The sequence below is a fragment of the Cyanistes caeruleus genome, chromosome 2 (assembly GCF_971803275.1).
Source record: "Cyanistes caeruleus chromosome 2, bCyaCae1.hap1.1, whole genome shotgun sequence".
In the NCBI taxonomy this organism is placed as follows: Eukaryota; Metazoa; Chordata; class Aves; order Passeriformes; family Paridae; genus Cyanistes; species Cyanistes caeruleus.
In genome coordinates, this window is record NC_141702.1 from 39552146 (window position 1) to 39572762 (window position 20617).

The 20617-nt window shown below is 37.3% G+C and overlaps 1 protein-coding gene across 2 annotated transcripts in view; it reads right to left on the reverse strand.

Moving 5' to 3' along the window:
• Window positions 1-208: 208 nt before the first annotated feature.
• MMS22L (MMS22 like, DNA repair protein) overlaps window positions 209-20617 on the reverse strand; it is an 89456-nt gene continuing 69047 nt past the window's right edge. For both annotated transcript variants that reach the window (XM_023922206.2, XM_086876577.1), the window contains exons 17-25: window positions 19635-19777; window positions 18714-18856; window positions 18396-18555; window positions 15247-15416; window positions 8411-8622; window positions 5932-6098; window positions 4467-4563; window positions 3163-3330; window positions 209-916 (exon numbers count right to left, since the gene is read on the reverse strand). In XM_023922206.2, the coding sequence (XP_023777974.2) occupies window positions 817-916; window positions 3163-3330; window positions 4467-4563; window positions 5932-6098; window positions 8411-8622; window positions 15247-15416; window positions 18396-18555; window positions 18714-18856; window positions 19635-19777 (1360 nt within the window). In that variant the 3' untranslated portion in view covers window positions 209-816. The remainder of the gene's footprint in view (window positions 917-3162; window positions 3331-4466; window positions 4564-5931; window positions 6099-8410; window positions 8623-15246; window positions 15417-18395; window positions 18556-18713; window positions 18857-19634; window positions 19778-20617) is intronic.

Consider the following 20617-nt stretch of genomic DNA (forward strand, 5'->3'; position numbering starts at 1 on the left):
GAAGTTTGTTCTCTCTTCTTTTTCCCTCCCACCTTTCACACCTACTCTAAGTGGATAATTAATAATGTCATCACTAATTAAAAGACCATTGGGACCCCTAGAAATTATAGGTCAGTTTTAAGAACATAACACTGAAAAGGAAGGGAACAGGAAATCTGAACCTGCCTTTTCTTATATTACTCGCAAAGAAAACAGAGAGGTTTCAAAATGGAATATGAAATACTGAAATGTTTTAATATAGGTGGAAGTTAAAGACAGCTATATACATTCTGTGCAACATAAACACATTTTTAAAAAATGCTCTCTCAACACAAGCTTTATCACGCTGGCACGACTCCTGTTGAATGCACTGCATTCAACAAGTTGAGTACTGGAGAGCACATGTTTTTTCCATTCTACTAAAATAATAAATTAGAAATTACAAAATTATGATTTTCTTAAGAATAGACTGAGGAAGATTTTCAAAAGTACACTATTAAGAGGGACAGGTCTCATTCAATGTGAACAAATTTGTGAAATTCTTTGAAATCCTGTCTTATATGTTTCAATACAGGCTCTGTTCATATAGATATTTGAATATGGAATAAATTAGCTTTCAATCTTTCTATTGCTATTGATAGGATAGCAAATCTTCACATGCATGACAATAGTAAAATACCACATATTTTTTTTTAAATTAATACATAAGTTGGGTAAAATAAAACAACCACAAAAATTGATACATGTATTTCCATTGTAAAGATGAAGAACTTGTCTAATGTGTTGTAGTCTGTAGTTTTAGGTACCAACAATGTCATAATGTCCAAGAGGAAAGGATTAATCACCAGCACACAACTGCTCTGTCTCATTTTCCAGCTTTTGTATCTCATTTTGTCCAGCTTCTGCAAGGTGAGATAAGACTCTCTTATAGGCTTCTCTGTTGGGGGGGAAAAAAAACAGAACATATAACATGTTACTTTAACAATCTCACACATCCTAGGAGTAAAAGTGTGTCGTTCCCAAACACATTGTTTAGATATTGGGATATTATTATAACATCCCCCAACCTATTCAACTGCTTTGTTTGCTGTGACTCTTTAGCATGGCCAGAACAGAGGAAGAATAAGGACTGCATCATTTACAGCTGTAGAGCAGCTTAGAAGCCTACTTGTTTAGTGAACTGCTGTGAAATACAAGTTCCTTACTTAAAAAAGTGGAGTTTGTAAGGCCTAGATGATAATAGAATTCAGACTTGATGATGTGTGCTCTCTCACTTCTGCCTAAGCAATCCCTGTGACTCTCACCACAGCACAGTGATGTGAGCCCCCTGGGTGCAGCCCAGCACTGACCCAGATTTAGACCACTATCCTCAACCAAGGACAATGACTGTTTTCAAATAAACCTAGAATTCAGAAAGGAACTGTCACTCAAGTGGATTTTCCAGAAGAGTGCATATGTGTTGATGAGACTTTTCACCTTAAGTTCATTTTAATACTCTCCAACCCAGACAATGTAATTATTGTTAAAGTACTGCCTCTGACATTTAGGTCTTTTCTAATTATCTATTTTTGTCATGAAATATTAACTTGAGCAAACAAAACTGCAGTTTTCATACTGGTTCCTTGCAATAACAACAGCAGACATCACCACTATAAGCATTTAATGCAATTCTGAACCTTACTTCTTTTATAGATATGGATTTGTACTTTAATGTCTACAGTAATTGCACTGAATATGTTAATACCATGTTATTTAGAGTCTGGGACTGAAGAGAGAAAATCAGGTGTTCTTGAAGAGAGAAAATTAATAAAATGCTCATGGATCACCTCAGGCTGCTCGGTAATGGAGCATATTCTAAATACAAATTACTATTAGAAAACATTGACAACATATTAGATAATATATATGGTTTAAGTGATGAGGATAAAGGAAATGTAGCTCTTCAATAATCTCCAAGCATGTATTTCAGGAAGCTCAAACAACCTGCATACTTTCAGTATTTTGTGGATAACGAGATGAATGTTACCATTTTAACAGTACTTAACAAAAGAAAAACAAACAAAAACTTTAGCTATGAAACACACTATCAAAGGATGAAAAGCAGGTCGTGTGGAAATCCTGCATAAAATGGTACATCAGGGTGACCCTGGGCAAATTCTCTTAAATTAAAGCAAATGCAGTTGTTGGTAGTGGATAGTAAAAAGTGAATAATATAATTACAAATTAATTAAATACATTTTTCATTAAATGGAAGATGAATACCCTGTGAGTTCCCTTCAGTGTCTCTAGAGTTATTCTTGCCCAACTCTGTCTTTTGGTCTTCTTACAGCCCAGACCCTGCCAATACACACCTCAAAACTTCCCCAGTGTGAGGCATGAGTGCATCCTCCCCTTTGGGTAGTCCCAGGATGTGCAGCGATGCAAACACTGGGGCCAGTTCCTTGCCCAGACCACAGGAGAGTCATGGGCAGCCTTCCAGGAAGCAGCACTAACAGGAGGAGCCCTTTTGGCTCTGGTTCCACACAAGGCAGAGCTTCCTGGAGTTTTGTAACACAGACGCTGAAAGGTCAGTGCTGCATCTGCACCCAGAGAACCACCATCTCTGCAGCGCTGTTCCCCTCCTGTGCCATCTTCTCCTAAGGCCAGATGGATTCATATGCCAAATATTTCTGTCCTAAGTTCCTGGGGGCAAATGTGTGAGCTTGTTGTGCCTATTGGAGCCAGCCTTTCCTGGACATCCACAACTCTTCTATGTTTAGATTATGATAGAACTCTTGATACTAAGTTGGGGGTATTATTTTCCAAGCATCTCAGACCATACCTGATTATTCTATAATTTCACATATGGCCCATAAAGTCCTCTAAAATGGGGACTAACAGGAAAATTCTTTGGATAAGGAATTCTTAACTCTGTTTTGCAACATACAGTGTAGAGACAACCTAGCTTCACATAAATTCTACTCTGGTCTGTGGATCCTAGTATCAAAACATCTCTGGAAATATTTAGAAAATATAGATGGCTTAAAACTGTGGAAGGCTTGAGTTAAGGGTTATTTCTAGCTGATGACACTTAATAATCACTCATTTTTGAGTGTCTGTGCTGCTATCTTAACACTGCTTTCTTTCAAAAGAATAAACCTCTACAATTCATTGTAAAAAAATTATATTAAATAAAAATCAAACCTCTGTGCAGCATTTCTTCCAAGGCCTTGTTTGTGCTCAGATTCCTTCAGAGACTGCGTGATAGTGGGAATCAGGCTGGTAACTAAAGTCTGATCCAAGACTGCCACTGTTTCCAGTATGCTGAAAACCCGGTGATCATAGACAGCAGTGTAGTCCTGGATAAACTGCCTGAGGGGGATACAGGGGCATTTAATGCAGGGTCAAAACAAGATGCAGAGAACATGCCAACAACTGAAGAGTCTAATCAGAACAAGCAATCTGTCTGCATAGCAATTTTCATATTGTTACACTGGAATACTCTGCCTGGAACACTTTCTCTAAACAAAGCCATGGTTTTGAAGCCTAATGCTAAAAATTCCACACATTTATTTTCAAGTCATTTGGCAGATTCTGCTGCTGTTTCGCCAGGACTGCCTTGTTCCATTTACTTTATAATGTGTGTGAATGCAAAACTAAACCATGTATTTCTTATTTAATAGATAATAATTGTAATAAACAGACTAACAAAACAAGAGTTCTAGTTTCAAATTTGCAGAAACAACGCTGGCATTTCTTATAAGCTCCCCTGGGTCTTAAACAGGGCAGACCATTGGATGGACACATCCATTTGCCATCCTGAGGATCTGAGGCCTTTAAAGCTCACAGATTACATTTATATCAAAATTAGCACCCTAGGGATGACACATCCCATGGAAGTGATGTATTGCATACAGACTGACATTCCCACAAACACCCACTCTTCTTTCAGTGAGTCCCTCTTGAGGCTTTTATCTAGACCTAGCCCAATACAGCAGCAGTGCTTAAGGGTTGCAGAATGTCTTTGAGTGCCAGGTCATGCAGCTCTTCTACTGTATTCGTGTGAGATACAGGATTCATTTCACAGAGCTATGAAATAAGGATCATTTACATTATATTAATCTATTATTGTCACAAAATCAAATAAAAAAAGCTAAGCTTGTTATATGAAGATTAGCTGCACATCAAATTAGGTACACACATCTTTCACAGCACCATCAGCATTCCCAAGGAGTTTTTCCTGTCATGGGAGCAACGCACCTCCCCTATTACAAGCCTCTCAAAACTACCTCATTCATGAGGAAGCAGGTATGTCTCTCACTTCTATTTTTCTGCTCTGGCTTTTTGGCAAAGCTGTGTTCAAATTCATTGCCAAAAGTACCATTACTAAAATACCATAAACAAGGAACAATGCAGCATGTTAGGATAATTAGTTATTTTAAGAAAACATGTTTGTTGTCAATTGGCTTGCAGCAGCTCTGCTGCCAGTTGGCATATTTTCTGGTTACCTAAATACAGAAGTCAGCTGGGTGGCATGTTCTCCTCCTGAACCTTCTTGGCAGCCTTCTACCATGTACTGTACAATGTCTGTAGATATTTTTTTAACTGCAAAAGAAAAATCACAAGATTCACACAGAGCTCTTGAACTGACCATCTGGAGAATGTCTTTCATGAAGATAAAACTTTTTAAATGAGAAAAAAAAAAGATTTCATCTTTCTTTGATGCAAGTGAAATGATTGTGAGAGCACTTAGATTGGCTATAAAGAACAGAATGAATCACAGGTTTATGCAAAAGTCTTATTTTCACCATCATTATCCTTTAAACAGATTTTTATGTACACTATAGTCTTTTTAACTTAAAGCCAAGAGATACATATTTAAAGGAAATAGAGGTTTTATTTAAATGTAAGTTCTGTTTATAGTCTTTTAGCATTCCTATTTGATTCAAAAGAAATGCAGTCACAGCATTATATCCTGCTCAAAGCTATGTGGATCTACTCCATACTTTCAGTGATGGAGATTTTCTGAAATGCACCCTAAATCTTTTATTTAAGGGAAAAAACCCTAATACATCAAACAACCTCCCCCACTATTTTCTCAATAATTGTTTCCAAATAAATACCCAAGTTGCAAGATACAGCTCTTCCTTTATAAAGGTGCTACTGGGCTGCAAGGACTTTTCTAGAAGGGTGTGGCAGAGCTCTGTCCAGGCAGGCAGGGAGCTGGTGGCTATGGCAGTACAGGAGTTCCAGCTCCTTCCCTGGCAAGGTGGGTACTCAGCTTTTAGCAGATATGGCTGTGATGGCAAAAGGAGGAAGAAAATTGGTGATGACTGAGCCAATTTCCTAAACCCATCTTGTCCTTGAAACTATTATAGACCAGAATCAAACAGTACTTTATTAGAGAAAATTCCCAGAAGTCAGAGGTGAATCCAAATTTTGCTTAATTTTGCCTCTCTAGCAGCAAGAAATGGAAATTTTGAGCTTAGGTATATTCATTATACAATGGTGGGTGAAAAGAGTGCTTCATTCTTTAAGTAGCTAAAAATAAAGATGTTCTTGCTACAAAACAAAGCATCCTAAAAGAAGACTCAAAGATACCTTCAGAGAGCAACATGCTACTTTTAATCCATTTATAATGCCTCTATAGGGAGAACATAACACTAGTTTTATTTGGTCTCAAAACTTTAGATACAAGAAAAGTTCCACATTTGCTAATGGAGTAGATTATATGGGAAGGATGGGGAAAAAGGAAATGCCTTCAGATTCCTGGGAAGTTGTTTAGTTCATTAGAGAGTTAAATGAGGCAGGACTTTGTCTGAGAGACAGAAGTCCCAGACTAGGTAATGAAAAAAAGGCCTCGTCCAGTTTAGTTGGCCAGATTGTTTTATTCACCTTATCTGAGAATCTTAAAATACTGGGATGAAAGATGAATGTGTGGAGAGATCTACTTAAAGCAAACGAACAGCTCACCTTGCAGCTCATTAACCAGTACCAAGCATTTCAACACAGCTGGGAGAACCAAGTCGATGTCACACAGGTCAGTGCTCTGGGTTCCCCGAAGTACTTCAAGAATGAAAGCAAGAACAGAGGCCAAGCGAGGAGGTGGAGCATGCCCTTTGAACTGCAGGTAGTTTTCCCTGAGAGGACAAAGTAAGCCAGAACAAGGTCTATGATTTTGTCTATGGGGTTTTTATCCATTCAATGCAAGCACCATATATTTAAGTTATTTTAAGAAATAGCTGTGATATTTCAGCAGAAGGCCTATTACATAGATTTTTATCTTTATCTAGGCTCAAATAATGGCTTCTATTTATCTCAGTCATAGCAATGACTCCCAATTTGTCAGAGGACAGTGATATCTTCTGACTCTTCTGTTCAGAGAGGACTGAGAAATAAGAGCCATCATAATTTCATTTAAAAACCCAAGTGTGACTATTTAAAGCTAAATACAAAGGTAGCTTCCTAATGCAATTGAATACATGACGAAATCAAGATTCTAAAATCCTAAACCAGCATACATAATACAGCTGTTATTTAATTACATTATTTAGCTTTATGTGCTTTGGCAAACTCACAATCGTACTTGTGGTAAGAGCTCTGCTGTTACACTGTTACTGTTATTTGATTTTTGCCAACAGTATGTTTTAACAATACAGTCAATGACTGATTTTGTTCTGTCAGAATTAACACAAACATCTCCAATATAAAATCTGGCACAAGGATAAAAGGTGACCTGTCAATCTGCAACAAGAGCAAATTTTACCATCACACACATAGAGTGTTCCAATTTTAACACCTTGATTTGTTCATTTTCCACAACATAATACAAGAAGGTGAACTACTGTTGGTTTGGCACCACAAATTAATGGAATCTGAAGACAGTAAGTTTCACAGGTGAGAGAGAACACAGCACTTATTCATCAGTCAGCAAGAACACTCCCAGAACCTTCAAAAAATTTTTTTAAGATATTTAATATTAGGTCCTGTTATCTACTCAAATAAGGCACATATGTTGACTAAGCAATGCAGCAATTAAAAACCAGCATCCTTATTAAAAACTGAGTAAGGGTGCTTCTACAACTTTGAAATGAAAGGTGATTTTCAGAGCCCTGCGTACTTCGTTGCACTGCTTCAGAGCACTGGTGTGACTTGGAAAATGAAAGCTGTGACACCCACAGTTCTTGTATCATGGGGTCTTACTTTAATATTGGCAACTCCGAAACCTTCTGTCTTTAATTACTCTGAAAATTTCCCACAATGCTTTTGTGTGTGTTCTTCCACTACAACAGCTCTCTGACCTGGATAATACAATCCTGATGGTGTGGTTCCCTTTCCTCTCTGCAGCAGCAATACATTCACTGCTTTCCTATGGCAAATTGGCAAACAAACTGCACCTATTTGTGTACAGACCCCACGACTGTCTCATGACCACCTGGCAAGTTTGCAAACTAGAGTGCTTCTCAGTTCTAACACATTCTTCCCAGAACAGTAAGGAATGTTTCACATCTTAAAAATCAGAAAGTACCATTACACCTTCAGAAGTTTCCACTCTCAATCCCGATATTCACACGTGCATGCACACATTCAAAAATAACTTCAATAAGATGACAAAGTTTGGGTATCCAAAAACATGTCAGAACTGAGATTGTGAAATCTTAATTCACTCTCTTAATATGTGATAATACAGGCTTTACTTACAGGATTGCCTGTCATATTTACCCAAGATCAGCACTGACATTCTTTTTCTGATCAACATGTATACCCACTCTTTTACAAATAAAGATCCAATTACCGTGGATATAAGCCTGTATTTGAGGGGGCTTAAATCCTTCCCCCACATGGACAAAAAGTACAGATTGTTCACTATTCTGCAGTACATAAAACCAAGCGCCAGCCTCCCAGCAGCAGGAACACAGATTTGTAGCTGCTGTTGACATTGTGCGGGTGGTGACAGCTCAGTGAACAAATCCTGTTTCTGCCTCTCTGTTTTCCTCTTCCCACACCTGCAGTTTTCCATGTCCTCTGGGCAGCTGGCACACCTGTGCACGCCCTGACAGAGAGCAACAAGACCCCACATGCACAGGTAACTGAGGCAGCTCTAAGCACTACAACTCTGTGTCCCTAAATACAGCTTGAGACATACTCATGATGATATCTATTGGAGCGCAATTTTTCTAGAAAATTACTTGCTTTTCATGTGACCCCCCTACAATATTTTTTGTTGTGGCCTAGGACCTTTATCCTTTATTACTCTCTCACAAAATTTCAGTTTCACTATCCTGATACATAAACACTGTCCTTCCCTTGCTCCCTGCCCAGCAACTCCCAGACTCTTCCAAGAGCAACGCCATCAGCTGAGAGGAAAGCAGAGGCCTGAGCTCATGAGCTATTTGTGAAATCTGAATCTGAAACCTGAGTAAGCGATGTTTTATACTCCACTGGTCCTTACCTTATGACATGCAAAGTGGTCTTCCTGAGGCGGAGCAGCTGGGGGGCTGTGATGGAGCTGCCTAAAGCAGTGAGCAGAGGGTGCTGTCCAGCACCAGGTGCAGTTGGGGAGGAAGGGAGAAATCGTCCAAAATAATGTCGAATAATGCTTCCAAGGAGTTGATTTAAATAGGCACTCTGTGTTTGGGACTGACAACATATGAAGGACAGGCCCTGTAGAAGAGAATTTTAGAAAGTGAGGAATTGAATAAATTTTTACCAATACAGTTGAATAAATCTTTAAAATCTGTAGGCTAAACACTCACTACATGCTGTATAAACTGCTGCACACAGAGTAACTATGCCTGAAAAACAAGCATCACTGATTTGCTGCAGATATGATGATTTGCAAATGAAGACAGAGGCAGGCAAGACTTGCAAAGGAGAAAAAAATCTTTTCAATAGATTAATGTATTGGAAGGTAAGCTCTGGGACATGCAAGCTCCCCTTCAAATTCAAAATAAAACTGTAGCACTTCAGACCTGAGAAAATTTCTGTGCCCAAAAGCTTCTCATTTCTGTTTTCAATCCTGTACATGGTCTAACAAAGTATATTAGGTAAAATTTAAGAAGGGACAATTTAAGAATAAACACCTCATCTACTTGTAAATGACTGTGTGAAATTTTTGTATAAATGATATAGCAGAAAAATGAGCAGTTAAAATTGAGCTCCAGCAAGAAAAGATTTGCTCAGAGTATGAACAAATTAGGGTAAATTAGGCACCATTTATAAGGGATTTAGAGGAGGTTTTAAACTCTGTTTAAGATAAGGCTAAAACTGCTGTGATTTATCCAATATAAGCAATATTGATCCAGAGAAAAATCTATAATGAAAGTACTTGCCCAGAAAGTGCCTATCTGAACTCCACCTGTAGTGATAGAACATATATATGGTCCATCCCTGAAAAAAAGAGTAGTATTCTTACTGGAATGGGCTCCAATAAGAGAAAGTTAAGATCTTGTTTCCTTCCCCCTCCTCTGATTACTGAGAGGAAGAATAAGTCACTAAGAAAATAATAAAAAGGTCCCGTGATCTCCTATCTCAAGGGTCACAGGCAGCAGCACAAACAGAAGCCTCTTGAGAACTCCATTTTCACAATAGTTTTGTCCAACAAGAATAATGGTGTAAAACAAGGTCAAGCACAGAGCTCCCTAGACAGCAATTTTCAATAGTACTTCAAACTTCCATTAGCATTGCAATCCAGACTCCAGTTTTAGTAGGAGTATCTGTCTGAATATTTATCATTGTTGAGGTAAACTACTGCCCCTAATATAGAAATGAACAGATCAAGTCAAGCTGCTTTTGTTCCCCAGTAACTGAAAAAGTGTATTTCTGTTGCTTTTTGCATAGAAGTCCCTCCCCAAAAACATTTTCATCTATACCTGTCTATGTGGAAGTGACAGAACATTCAGAAAAAAAAAAAAAAGCAGGCAGAGGCATAGCTGAGGGTCTTGAAATGTGGAGTTCCTTCTTTTGGTTCCACAGTAAACAAATACAGGAAACAGGAGATTATAAGAAATGAGGTGCCTGAAGACTTGTTGTTGGTGGCTCTCTTGAATGCAGATTTGGGCTAAGGGTTTCACCTCACACACTTCAAGGGTTTCTTGACAATTCTGGCAAGCCTCAATGATAAAAAATACACTTTCTGAACTGAGGCTTTGAGTAAAACTTCATATTTTCTCCTCCTTTTGTGTACATAGAGTAAATTACTGTAGGAAAAAGCAGCTGCTGCTGTATCAGATTTCTTAAAAAAAAAGTCTGCTACTTCTTGGCAAGTAGTAGACTCAGAGAGACTGTTAGAGATGACAGACTATTTAGTGTGTAAACTTAAGTGTTTGATGTTTTCAGTAAGATATTGCAGCAGGAATAAAGTTGCCTGTGCTTTCTGTGTAGTAAAGTTCATACAAAAAGAGAAAACGTGTTCCATAATCCAAATGTCGGAACTACACTCTAAAGACTCTAGACTGTTTTAACGCTAAAAGAACCCAAACATGTACGACAAAGTGCATTAATTTATCTGATAAAAGGGACACAAAGAACATCACAACCTTACAGAGGATACGTGCAGGAATACATGAAGAATGCAGTACCTCTGAAGAACTAACAATGACAGTTGGTAAAATGAGACAGTTCTTCAAACTGAGGACCAACAAATGATACACTGTATCAAGAAAAGAAGACATCAGTTATTAACTAGTAAGAGTTACTGTTTTTAAGAATGATCCTAGAATTATTAAACAGTTGCAATAAAAAGAAAATAATATTGGAATTTAGATATCTGAAGGAATGTTTACTAATTTTTGCAGGTCTAATAATTTCATCTGAAAGTGAACCAACAAACCTAACCTAATCCTTCATAAAAACATTTTCCTTTTTTGGGTTGAAATAAACAGATTTGGAAACTCCATCCCAAAAAATTAGAAAATAACTTGGATTTCTCTCTTGGCCTAAAAGAGGCCTGTGTTCTTTATTTAGGACTCCTCCTTTTCCTTACAAAGCGCAGAGAGCAACAGACCTGCACAAGGTCTGACAACACCATATCCCAAGTGGCACAAGGCATAAATTACCAACACCACACAGTAGCTGTAAATCTCCAGATACAATGGCAAAACATCTTAGGCAGTGCTGGCCAAGGATGTGATTGCAAGGTAATCACACAAAAACTTCTTCTTTTAAATCCCACCAGTAATTAAGCAAAATGAAGAAAGCTACCGTTCAAATGAGAGAAAAAAGCAACACATGTGCAACTGGACTGCAATTCTCGACCCAGAGATTTGAAATCAACCACATCAGACCCACAGGACAATCCCTACAAAGCAGATGGACTTTAAAGGGTTGATAGAGTTGCTTTCTTTTCCTTAACTATGTTCTTTAGCCATCTTCTGAGGTTAAGATAAAAAATAAAAGGGCATTTTAAGGGGAGCAAAGAAGCATGACATCATCTGCTCTTCATTTTAGCACAAAGGCAACTGATTCCTGTGTGTGTTCACTGCAGGAACCTTTTGTGGCCAGAGCTGCCTCTTCTGATTTATCTGTATATCTGTAAATCACCTGTGGAGAGCAAAGAACCGATTAGTGTGGATTACTGGAGCTATTCACTGCAGAAATGCCAAGCTACCTAATGATGACTTATACTGTAAGTCCTGCTGTTGGAATAAATCTGCTGTCCACCAATTAATGTTGTACAATTCCTATTAAATACATATTATATAATACACAAAATGTATTAATAAACTTGCTCAAATATCAGACCACAGATGTGGCTCATGGGAGGGCTTTTAAGATTTGATCTCTGACAAATGCTGACTCTGCTGCACAGAGCCATTAAAATCACTGGGAAATGTACATGCCAAGTACTACTCAGAATGAAGCTCTTTTGCCACTCTCAGTATTTAGACAGAAATCAACAAATCTTCTGCATTTGAACAGGATTAACACTGATAAATCAAGCAGGGTATCTTACCTTCCCTATCATTATGTATACAGTGCTTTTTCCATGCAACCATAATGTATTCTGCAAGATATATTTAAACTAATATTTCTTCTCCAAAACAAGTTTCTTACACTGCTTCAGTTCTTTCCCATACTTCTGGCAAATGTGTACTAAAATTCCTCCAAATTGTTCTCCAAGAAATCCATCAAGAGCAATATTGGTCTGAAACTTCCTATGATAGATTTTAGCAATCCACTACCACACAAATCAACTCAACTTCTTTTTGCAGCAGAGAAATACCTATGGTTAAATTTTACATACCTCACTATCTCATAATTAGGAACAGTCCCATACAATTGTAAAATGTCTGTTCATTCAGAGTCTTCATGCTTTACTTTCCAAAAGCAGTCATTTAAACAATTCTGAGGGCAATTTTTCTATTATCTCTCAATAGAAATCTTTCTTAGGTCATCAATTATTATCAAAACAGATGTGCAGCGAAAGAAATAGTACCCAGACAGTAACTCTTTAGGCAAGATAAAAAGACCCAAAAAATGACTTTGAAAGTTGCTAGAGCTAAGCTATTTTGACAAGGCAGCACCAGTGACTGAGTTTGAAAAAAATCTGATAAGCTCCCTGTACAGCAGAGACCAGACCAGCTGCCCAAAAACTGTCTTGAAGGCAGGGGTATAGCCCAAAGTTCAATAGAAGCACAAACATAACAAGTAAACACAGCCAGTCTGAAATGAGGAGAGAGAAATGCAACATCCAGTCTTAATTAGTGCCTTTGAAAATTATGTGTGCTTGTGTAAAGTTAAATAAATTTGTATGTTTGGGGTGGTAAAGGATGGTCAGATACAGTCATTGGTTCTGATGAATTGTGTAGTAATAAACTACATTGTGTGGAGAGAAGGAGCTTCATCTATTGTCCTAAAAGATGAAAATATCGTGGAATTCCATAGGATTTCATAAAATTGCTGCGTCAGTGGATATGTAAAATAAAATGCTACTAGGACTGACTTCAAACCCTTTTCAAACACACAAAAATCATCAAGTAAACTACATCAAGATTAGCTGTTAAAAACTCTGGAAAGAGGGAAGTTTTTTCAGGTCATTGCTAGCAAAACGAAAATGTTTTCTGAGATCTGAAGTAGATTTTTTGAGCAAAGCAGGAGAAGCCCACACTGTAGGAACTGAAGAAGAAAAAAGCATGGAGCCTGGAACTTTTCAGAAGATGAAAGAAAAAAAATTAAAAAAAGAAAGACTGCTGAGTAGAAATTCCACTCAAGTGCTTTTATACTTTGACTATGAATAAAGAACTCACATGTATAAGATGATGCTTTGCATGGTCTCTAAATTCCTGTTTCTTTATTTTCATATAACTGCCAAAGGATTAAGTTGTAAGCTGGAGTATTAACAGAGACAGACCTACAGAACAATGTCTAACGCTAGGGTGAATTAAGGCTCCTGCACTAAAATAGAAGTGCTCTACCTCCACAAATGAGCACCAGGCACAGGGTGGCTACCCAAGAGGGGCCTCATCACACATTTCACCTGCAGTTTAGGTTAGTCAAGGTGAGGTTATTCCCAAAGAATTCTGTTTCTCCAACTTCCCTCCCGCATATACTGTTTTATCACTTTTCTGATATGTCCATTTGAGTTTTTGGGTTTTGCTTGCTTTGTGAAGCTAGTTACTATTTTATTCAAGTCACAAATTGCTATTCACAGAATCATTAAAGCAAATTAAATAGGAATGCATATGGTGGTGAAAGGTAATGAGTGTAGCCTTAAGCCAACTGTGAAACAATAACCTGAGATGCCAAAGAGTGCCTAGAATCCATTCAATCTCAAATGATCTCAGAAGAGTTTTTGTTGCTGTTTTTGAACTGATCTTGAAATACTTTTCCACTTTTCCACATAAAAGAGAAGGAAGCATTTTTGAATAAATGAAGCATTTTGAAACACTTAAAAATATTGGAACCTTGTAAATACAAACTATTATTAAAATACAAAAGTCTCCTATTGAAGCAGGAAAAGTAACTCACGAATTCTCCTCTTTTCTCCCCAGAAGGGTTTATCAAATTAAAGAATTACTTGTTTTCTAGAAGCAGTGTTCATCTAAAATAAAATACTTGGTCAAACAAGATCATCTAGCATAGCTGGAAAACACATGGATAATGCAGCAGACTGATGAAGAATATAAAAGAGAGGTCTGAAAGTCAAAATCTGGCAAATAAAACAGGAAACAAGAGTACACAGCACTCAGGACTTCAAAACCAACTCAACTGGTTTTATCTGAAGACTACATCTGTCTGTGCAGGCTCCAGAGAAACTGGCTCTACAACTGAAATACCAAATTATCAAACAGACACTGACTTCATGCTAATACCATTGTCCAGATGGCTCTACATGTACACAGCTTCTGAAAATACCTACAGAGTAATAAAGCAAAACATACTGTGCAGAGCACTACATAACCATATTCACTTCCATATGACATGCCTTCCATCACAACAAACTGCTTTTGAAACTAATAAATTCAAGTGATGTTTACAATATCATCACTGCACTGTTTCACAATACAATCCTGCAAAGTAGCAAGTTAAGACTGCAATCAAAATGAAGACTAAGTGAGAAGGGAAAATTGTAAGCAAAAAATTGTTTAAAAAAGTAAACAAAGATTTACAAGGAATACATGTCATTTATTTTCAAAATACAGTCTTTTCTCTTTCTCACCAGCAGAAATTAGTCTCTTTCTAAAATGACAACAAGCCTTACAAGAGTTTCAAGAGTGACAGGGTAACTGAGGGAAGAGTAGGAGGAATAATGGAAAAGAAAGCTTTAGTCACGTAATCATAAGCAGCAGGAACCTGATTTAGCAAAACATTCTCCAAGTATTAAGACAAGCCAGTGGCATAATACACCAAGGATTTTCTTTTTTTCCTAAGAGCAACAAAAAAACGTATTTCATCTATAATTATCTACAGCTAGCCAAGTCAAGGATGATTTAAAATATTTGTTTGCTCTGTCATCTTAATTTTCTCACTACATACTATGATTATTTGATGCACTGGTTGAGAAATCTGTCACATTGGAGACCCATGTAACCAGCAGGCTGGCTAAAGGTTTTCCATAAGCAGTGATGAGACCAGAAGTTCTGGAGTGTACCACAGCATAGCTGCCTGCAATGAAGAAAGCCAAAGGGGTGGCAATTTTCCTTCCACTTTTATAAGAAGAAAAAACTTACTGCTTCAGAAAATTCAGTCAATGCTTGTTCCAGCTAAGGAAAAAGAAAACAACCTCTGCAATATTAATCTTTTCCTGGAGATTCATTTGTGTGCTGGTAATAGAGCTGAGATAGTTACCTGGAGATAAAGAGGCAGGCTTTCCTGAATGGCAGAGAGCAAAGCCACAGGCAGCTCCTTGTCCTGCTGGAGCACAGAGTGTGGCAGCAGTAAGCAATCCACAATGCGAAACAAGAGTTGCTGTGCCTTGGAAGTAGCCAGTATCGGTGCACAGAACTTTACCAGGCATCCTGTTGAAAAAAAATTCAAAAAATGCCAAAACAATTTACAGATAGGAAAAAAACATAAGAAAGCCTAAAGAAGCAATTACATTAAATTAAATAATCTGAGAGTAGCAAGAGCAACTGAATTGTCTCACTCATATGTACTCATTCCATGGCATCCCGTTAAAAAATCCCAGTCATAAACTCAGAATTCCATTTCCATTTCCAGTTCATCAAATTAAAATACTAAATTGATTCATCATGTTACAGGTGTAAGTTTTTAGGCAAGTGAAAGTGCTTAAGTATAACAATGTTAAGGAAAGGATGAGTCTCTTAGATCCCTGCAGAAAACTTAGCTAAACTTGATCCATAACCCTACTGCAATCAGCACATATGCACGAACATTTACCTTGCTGTGTGCATTCATCCCTTTTGCAGAGAAATGCTGCCTTTTGCCTTCCCTTCACATTTGTCTAACAGTACTGTGGCAACACCACATCAGCAACTATTCACAGCAATTTAATATTAGCAAAACATTAAATATCCTTCAAATTGCATTTAATTTCAGCAGGTTTAGAAGGACGAGGGGCAGCCAACTCCATTAAACCAGCATGGGCTTGCCAGGTCTTTGTGGGCCATCAGTTCACAGAGAGCCTCAGAGAACATCCTTCTTGTTTGCAGCACAACAAGCTATCACTTGCTCAGCTTTGAGCCAGTTTTAAGATTTTTTTATTTGAAAAAAAAAAAAAAAATAGAAAAAAGGTGTTGATGTGTAAATACTCCAACTTTGAGACACATCTTTATTCCAGGCGAGGTGCAATTTTTCTTGAAAAATTAACTCCATAATCAGAAGTGTTAATACTCAAAACACACATCAAATAAAGCAAGATAATTATGTAGACATTTTCAACTTTACATTTTATTAGAGGCAGGAAAAACTTTGCTGGGTTGAAAATACCGGAATATCCCAAGGAAACATGTTTAAGACTTTGAAAATAATGGAAAATCAAAAGTAGGTTGTTACAAGATATTATTAATCTATAAAAGTCATTCATTATCATCTCTAAAAACAACGCAAAACAACATTAATCTTGTGGAGTGAAAGAAAACACAATGATCAATCATAGAGAAAGAGAACGATCACCTAACAATACTTCTAATAATGTTGTCTAAGCTTCCTGCTTTGAAAGAAACATGGTCATTCCAGCTAAAAGTACTCCTTCTATTATCACTGCTGTGATGTATGGGACAGTACAAGACACAATCTGACTATAGACTGAAGGTGTTTAGATTTGTTAAGTTTTGTGCTTTGTCCTTATAATTTAACAAGCCCACAGAATGTGAAGCAGTGATCGAAATACACTTGAATATTTTTTTTTCTTTTAAACCTTCTTTATGCTTTCTTAAATGAAAAGAAAGGACATTTTCTTGCACACAACAGCATGATTGAAGATTAATCATTTCCTACTGCAAAGAATAAAAAAGACAATACCAATCTAAAAAGGAGAATACCAATCTAAAATTATTTTCCAAGGCTCCAAACCACATCTGGGTATCTAAAAATGTTTAATTTGATATACATCTTGTGTATCAAAGTATTCTGATCTCACAATATAAAGTATTTTACAAAACCCTAATTCCAGTACATTTGATGCACTTTCTGCATCTTGGTCATGCTTTCCCCATGCTTCTTAGAATCACGATGTAAAGTGTATGTGTATGCAAATCATTGCCTCTGTTTTCAGATATATAAGATTTACTCTGTTTTTAAAGGTAAGTGGCTCAGACTGGCACATTCATTGTTAATTAAAGCACTCTTCTTTTTTCCACCCTATCAGTGGTTCCACAATTAATGAATAAATGCTAGAATTGCATTTTAATAAAGTACAGAGTGCATGTCAAAGAAGCATTCCAGAAAAGAAGTGAAGTACATACCTAATCCATTAACATATCTCTACTACATACCATGTAGCCTGTCATAATACTGCTTATCACAGAATATCCTCAGTTGAAAGAGACCTGCAAGGATCACCAAGTCAAACTCCCAGCCCTGCACATGACACCCCATGAGTCACACCAGGTGCCAGAGAGCACTGTCCAAATTTCTTGAGCTCTGTCAGGTTGGTGCTGTGACCACTTCCCTGGGGAGCCTGTTCCAGTGCCCAATCCCCCTCTGGGTCAAAAACCCGTTCCTAAAATCCCTAGAACCATCATTTTAAATTCCACCTTATCCCTCCCCATGCCCCTAACAAAATCTACCTACAGTTTGCTGAATTCTGTGACTCCTTGGCTGCACTTCTGCTTTTACCTTAACAATACAATGATTGAAAAATCCCATTTAAATAAGTGATTACTACAGTGTTTTCTTTGGGAAGTCAGGCTATGCCCCATAGCGTGAATACCTAACATCAAAGCTGTACATTGTCTCAAGCTACATGGTTCAAAACCTGGAATTCTTTCAGAAGAGTGTACACTATGTTCTACAAGAAGAACTCAGAGCTCATCACTTCTGTTTAAAATGAGTGGGCAGAGGAAGGAAACAACAAAAGACCTCATAACAAAAGGATGACATAACCCTCTATGGGAAGAGCACATCCACTGAGGGCATAAATTGCTGTAACTTCAGGAACTGCTATGACTTACAACAATCCTCACTACAGCTAAATAGCCAGAAACCAACTCTTGTAACTTTCTGGGTTTGTTTAGATAAAACAGGTGGTTTTCAGTAATGAAAGACATAAAACATCTTACTTCTGAAAATAATGATTTGCAGGGGTAATTAAAAAAAAACAAACCCACAAACAAAAACTACAAGGAGGTTAGACATCAGGATCTAGAGAAAGTTTTAAAAAAATGAGTCTAACTGTAGCATCTTGGTGACTTTCTTTTTTCAAACATTAAATAGTACAGAGAAAAAAATATATATGGATAGTATTATAAGTTTATTTTACTAATTCTTTAAAACTACTTCCTAAAAGGAAAGAGGTATAATTACAAAATAATTACCTATGATCCAATATGTAATCTGCAGACCTTCTGGAGGTCCTTTCGCCTTCAGATAGGGTTTTACATACTTTAACACATCACCCAAATACTCCAGAGTCTTTGTTACCATGGCAGATTTCTCAGAGAGTGTCTGAAGACCACTGTAAGTTCTACCAACAGCCTGAGAAAACAAAAACATTGAAATAAATATAAATCAGCTTACTAAGTCTCGCAAGAGACTTTTGGGAGTAATTTCTTTTTCAGCACTCTAAATCTGATATATACTCTCTTTTCATTAAAATTGTCCTACAAAACCAACACAGGGTAGATGTACAGTACCTTAATGAACTGGACAAGAGCATTTTTTGGGTCTTGCTTGAAAACTGACTGTCCAACATTAGCCTTTAAAAGAATGTTTTCTACTTCTGAGAGTTTAAAAATCAGTCTTGTCAGTTCAGTCAGCTGCTCCATGTAGGCTTTTCCTGATTATTACAAGAGATCACATTAGTAAATACAGTACACAGTTATAGTTTTAGATTTATTTTAGTCCTAAAATGATGAAGTGAAACATTACTTCAAAATATCTAGAACACAAGTATTCAGCAACTAACTACATCTCTCCAGACAAATAATACATGAAAAAAAGTTATTTTTCTGATATAATTTGTTAAGAGAATGAAGAGTTTTAAGTATGGATAACCAAGCTGATGGTTTGTTTTTTTTTTTGTCGAAATCTGCAAAATGTGTATAATGTGTATGAGAACTAGTGACTGGAAGACATGTTCTACAGATAATGAGAACTGCAGTGGTTTTAGAAGAAGGGATGAAGTATTGCTCTAAGAAAGAAAAGTATCCAGCATAAAAAAAGAGGAGAATTAATTGCAGCTAGATTTCCCCACCCCTCCTTCTTTTTTTCTTTTAGGCCATTCACAGCATGATTTCTGACTATTTACTTCAGATTTTCACTTTTTTAGAGCAGTTTCTCCATGGGGGAAAAATAACTTGTCTCTTTGGGAGCAAGTTTTTATTCTTTGCTTCCAAGGAAACAAGCTCTTTTATCTTTGTTTGTGATAAATTTGTCATATGCAGAGCAGGCAAACTATCAATAAATAGCACAAGCAGTGTAAAGAAACACATTTTGTAATTAGTTAAAAGTAAAGCAATACAAACAAAAATACATTTCGTAATTAGCTGAAAATGTTTGCCAGCTTTGCAATATAGCCCCGTTACTGCAAACATGAGGGAAATGTGAGCACTTACCAACTGTTCTCTCAGCATCTGTCTTGGCCAAGGCGCCACTTGGTTGATCGAGGAACATTTGCAAAATGCAGCGAAACCATGAACGTACTGTCAAAGCTTCGTAGGATGTATAGCCCATGCTAGAAAAAGCTTCACACAGTGAACTGCATAGGTGGAAGAAGAAGAAAAAAGTTAGAGAAATAAATCTAATAAAGTAGGCAGAAAGGAGACAGAGTGTCTCATTTGGCTGTTGATGCACATATACACGTTTACATATGTTTTGGCTACAAAAAACAGAGGGAGGAAAATTCACACAATGGGAAATGCCTTACTGTAACAACAGATGATTTGACTGTATTATCTAAACTGACAACGTACAATGCTGGAAATAGTTTATCTGAACCAGCTTGGAACTTCATACTGACACTCTGCTTGCACTGCTTCAGCCTTTCATGTAAAACTAGCCCAGTTGTCCCACACTACTCTGAAATCTGCTTAATTCTAGCTACATTAAAGATGGAGAAAAGAAGGTCTGCTTTAGCAAATAAAGATATGCCATGTTCTAAACAGATCCAAAAGGGAAACATAAAAGGGCACCTTGGAGATGAGAAAGGAAACTGCTGTACTTGGCAGTACAGGTACAGACATATTCATTTAGGTATGTATACACAAGTATCTTCATTTCCACACAACTTGCTATATATACTTTCAGACACTTGCTACCATTCTACCAGTCAGTTGTCAGACCAGAGTCACTCAGTGCACAGTCCCTGTACTCTACTGCTCTGTATTCCCAAAGTTTTATTTGCCTCATTACCATGAGTAGCTGCTGCAGTCATTTTTCCCAAGCGTATCAAGAATCATTAATTCTGGAGAAACTCCTTGCTAAAAGACAGCAGGTGTGCGTTGCACTCTGCTTCCAGTACCATCAAATGAGGTGCGTGTGTGCTTCAGGTGGGGATATTTCTTGAGCATAGACCTTTTGAGAGACCTCCTCCCTGGGC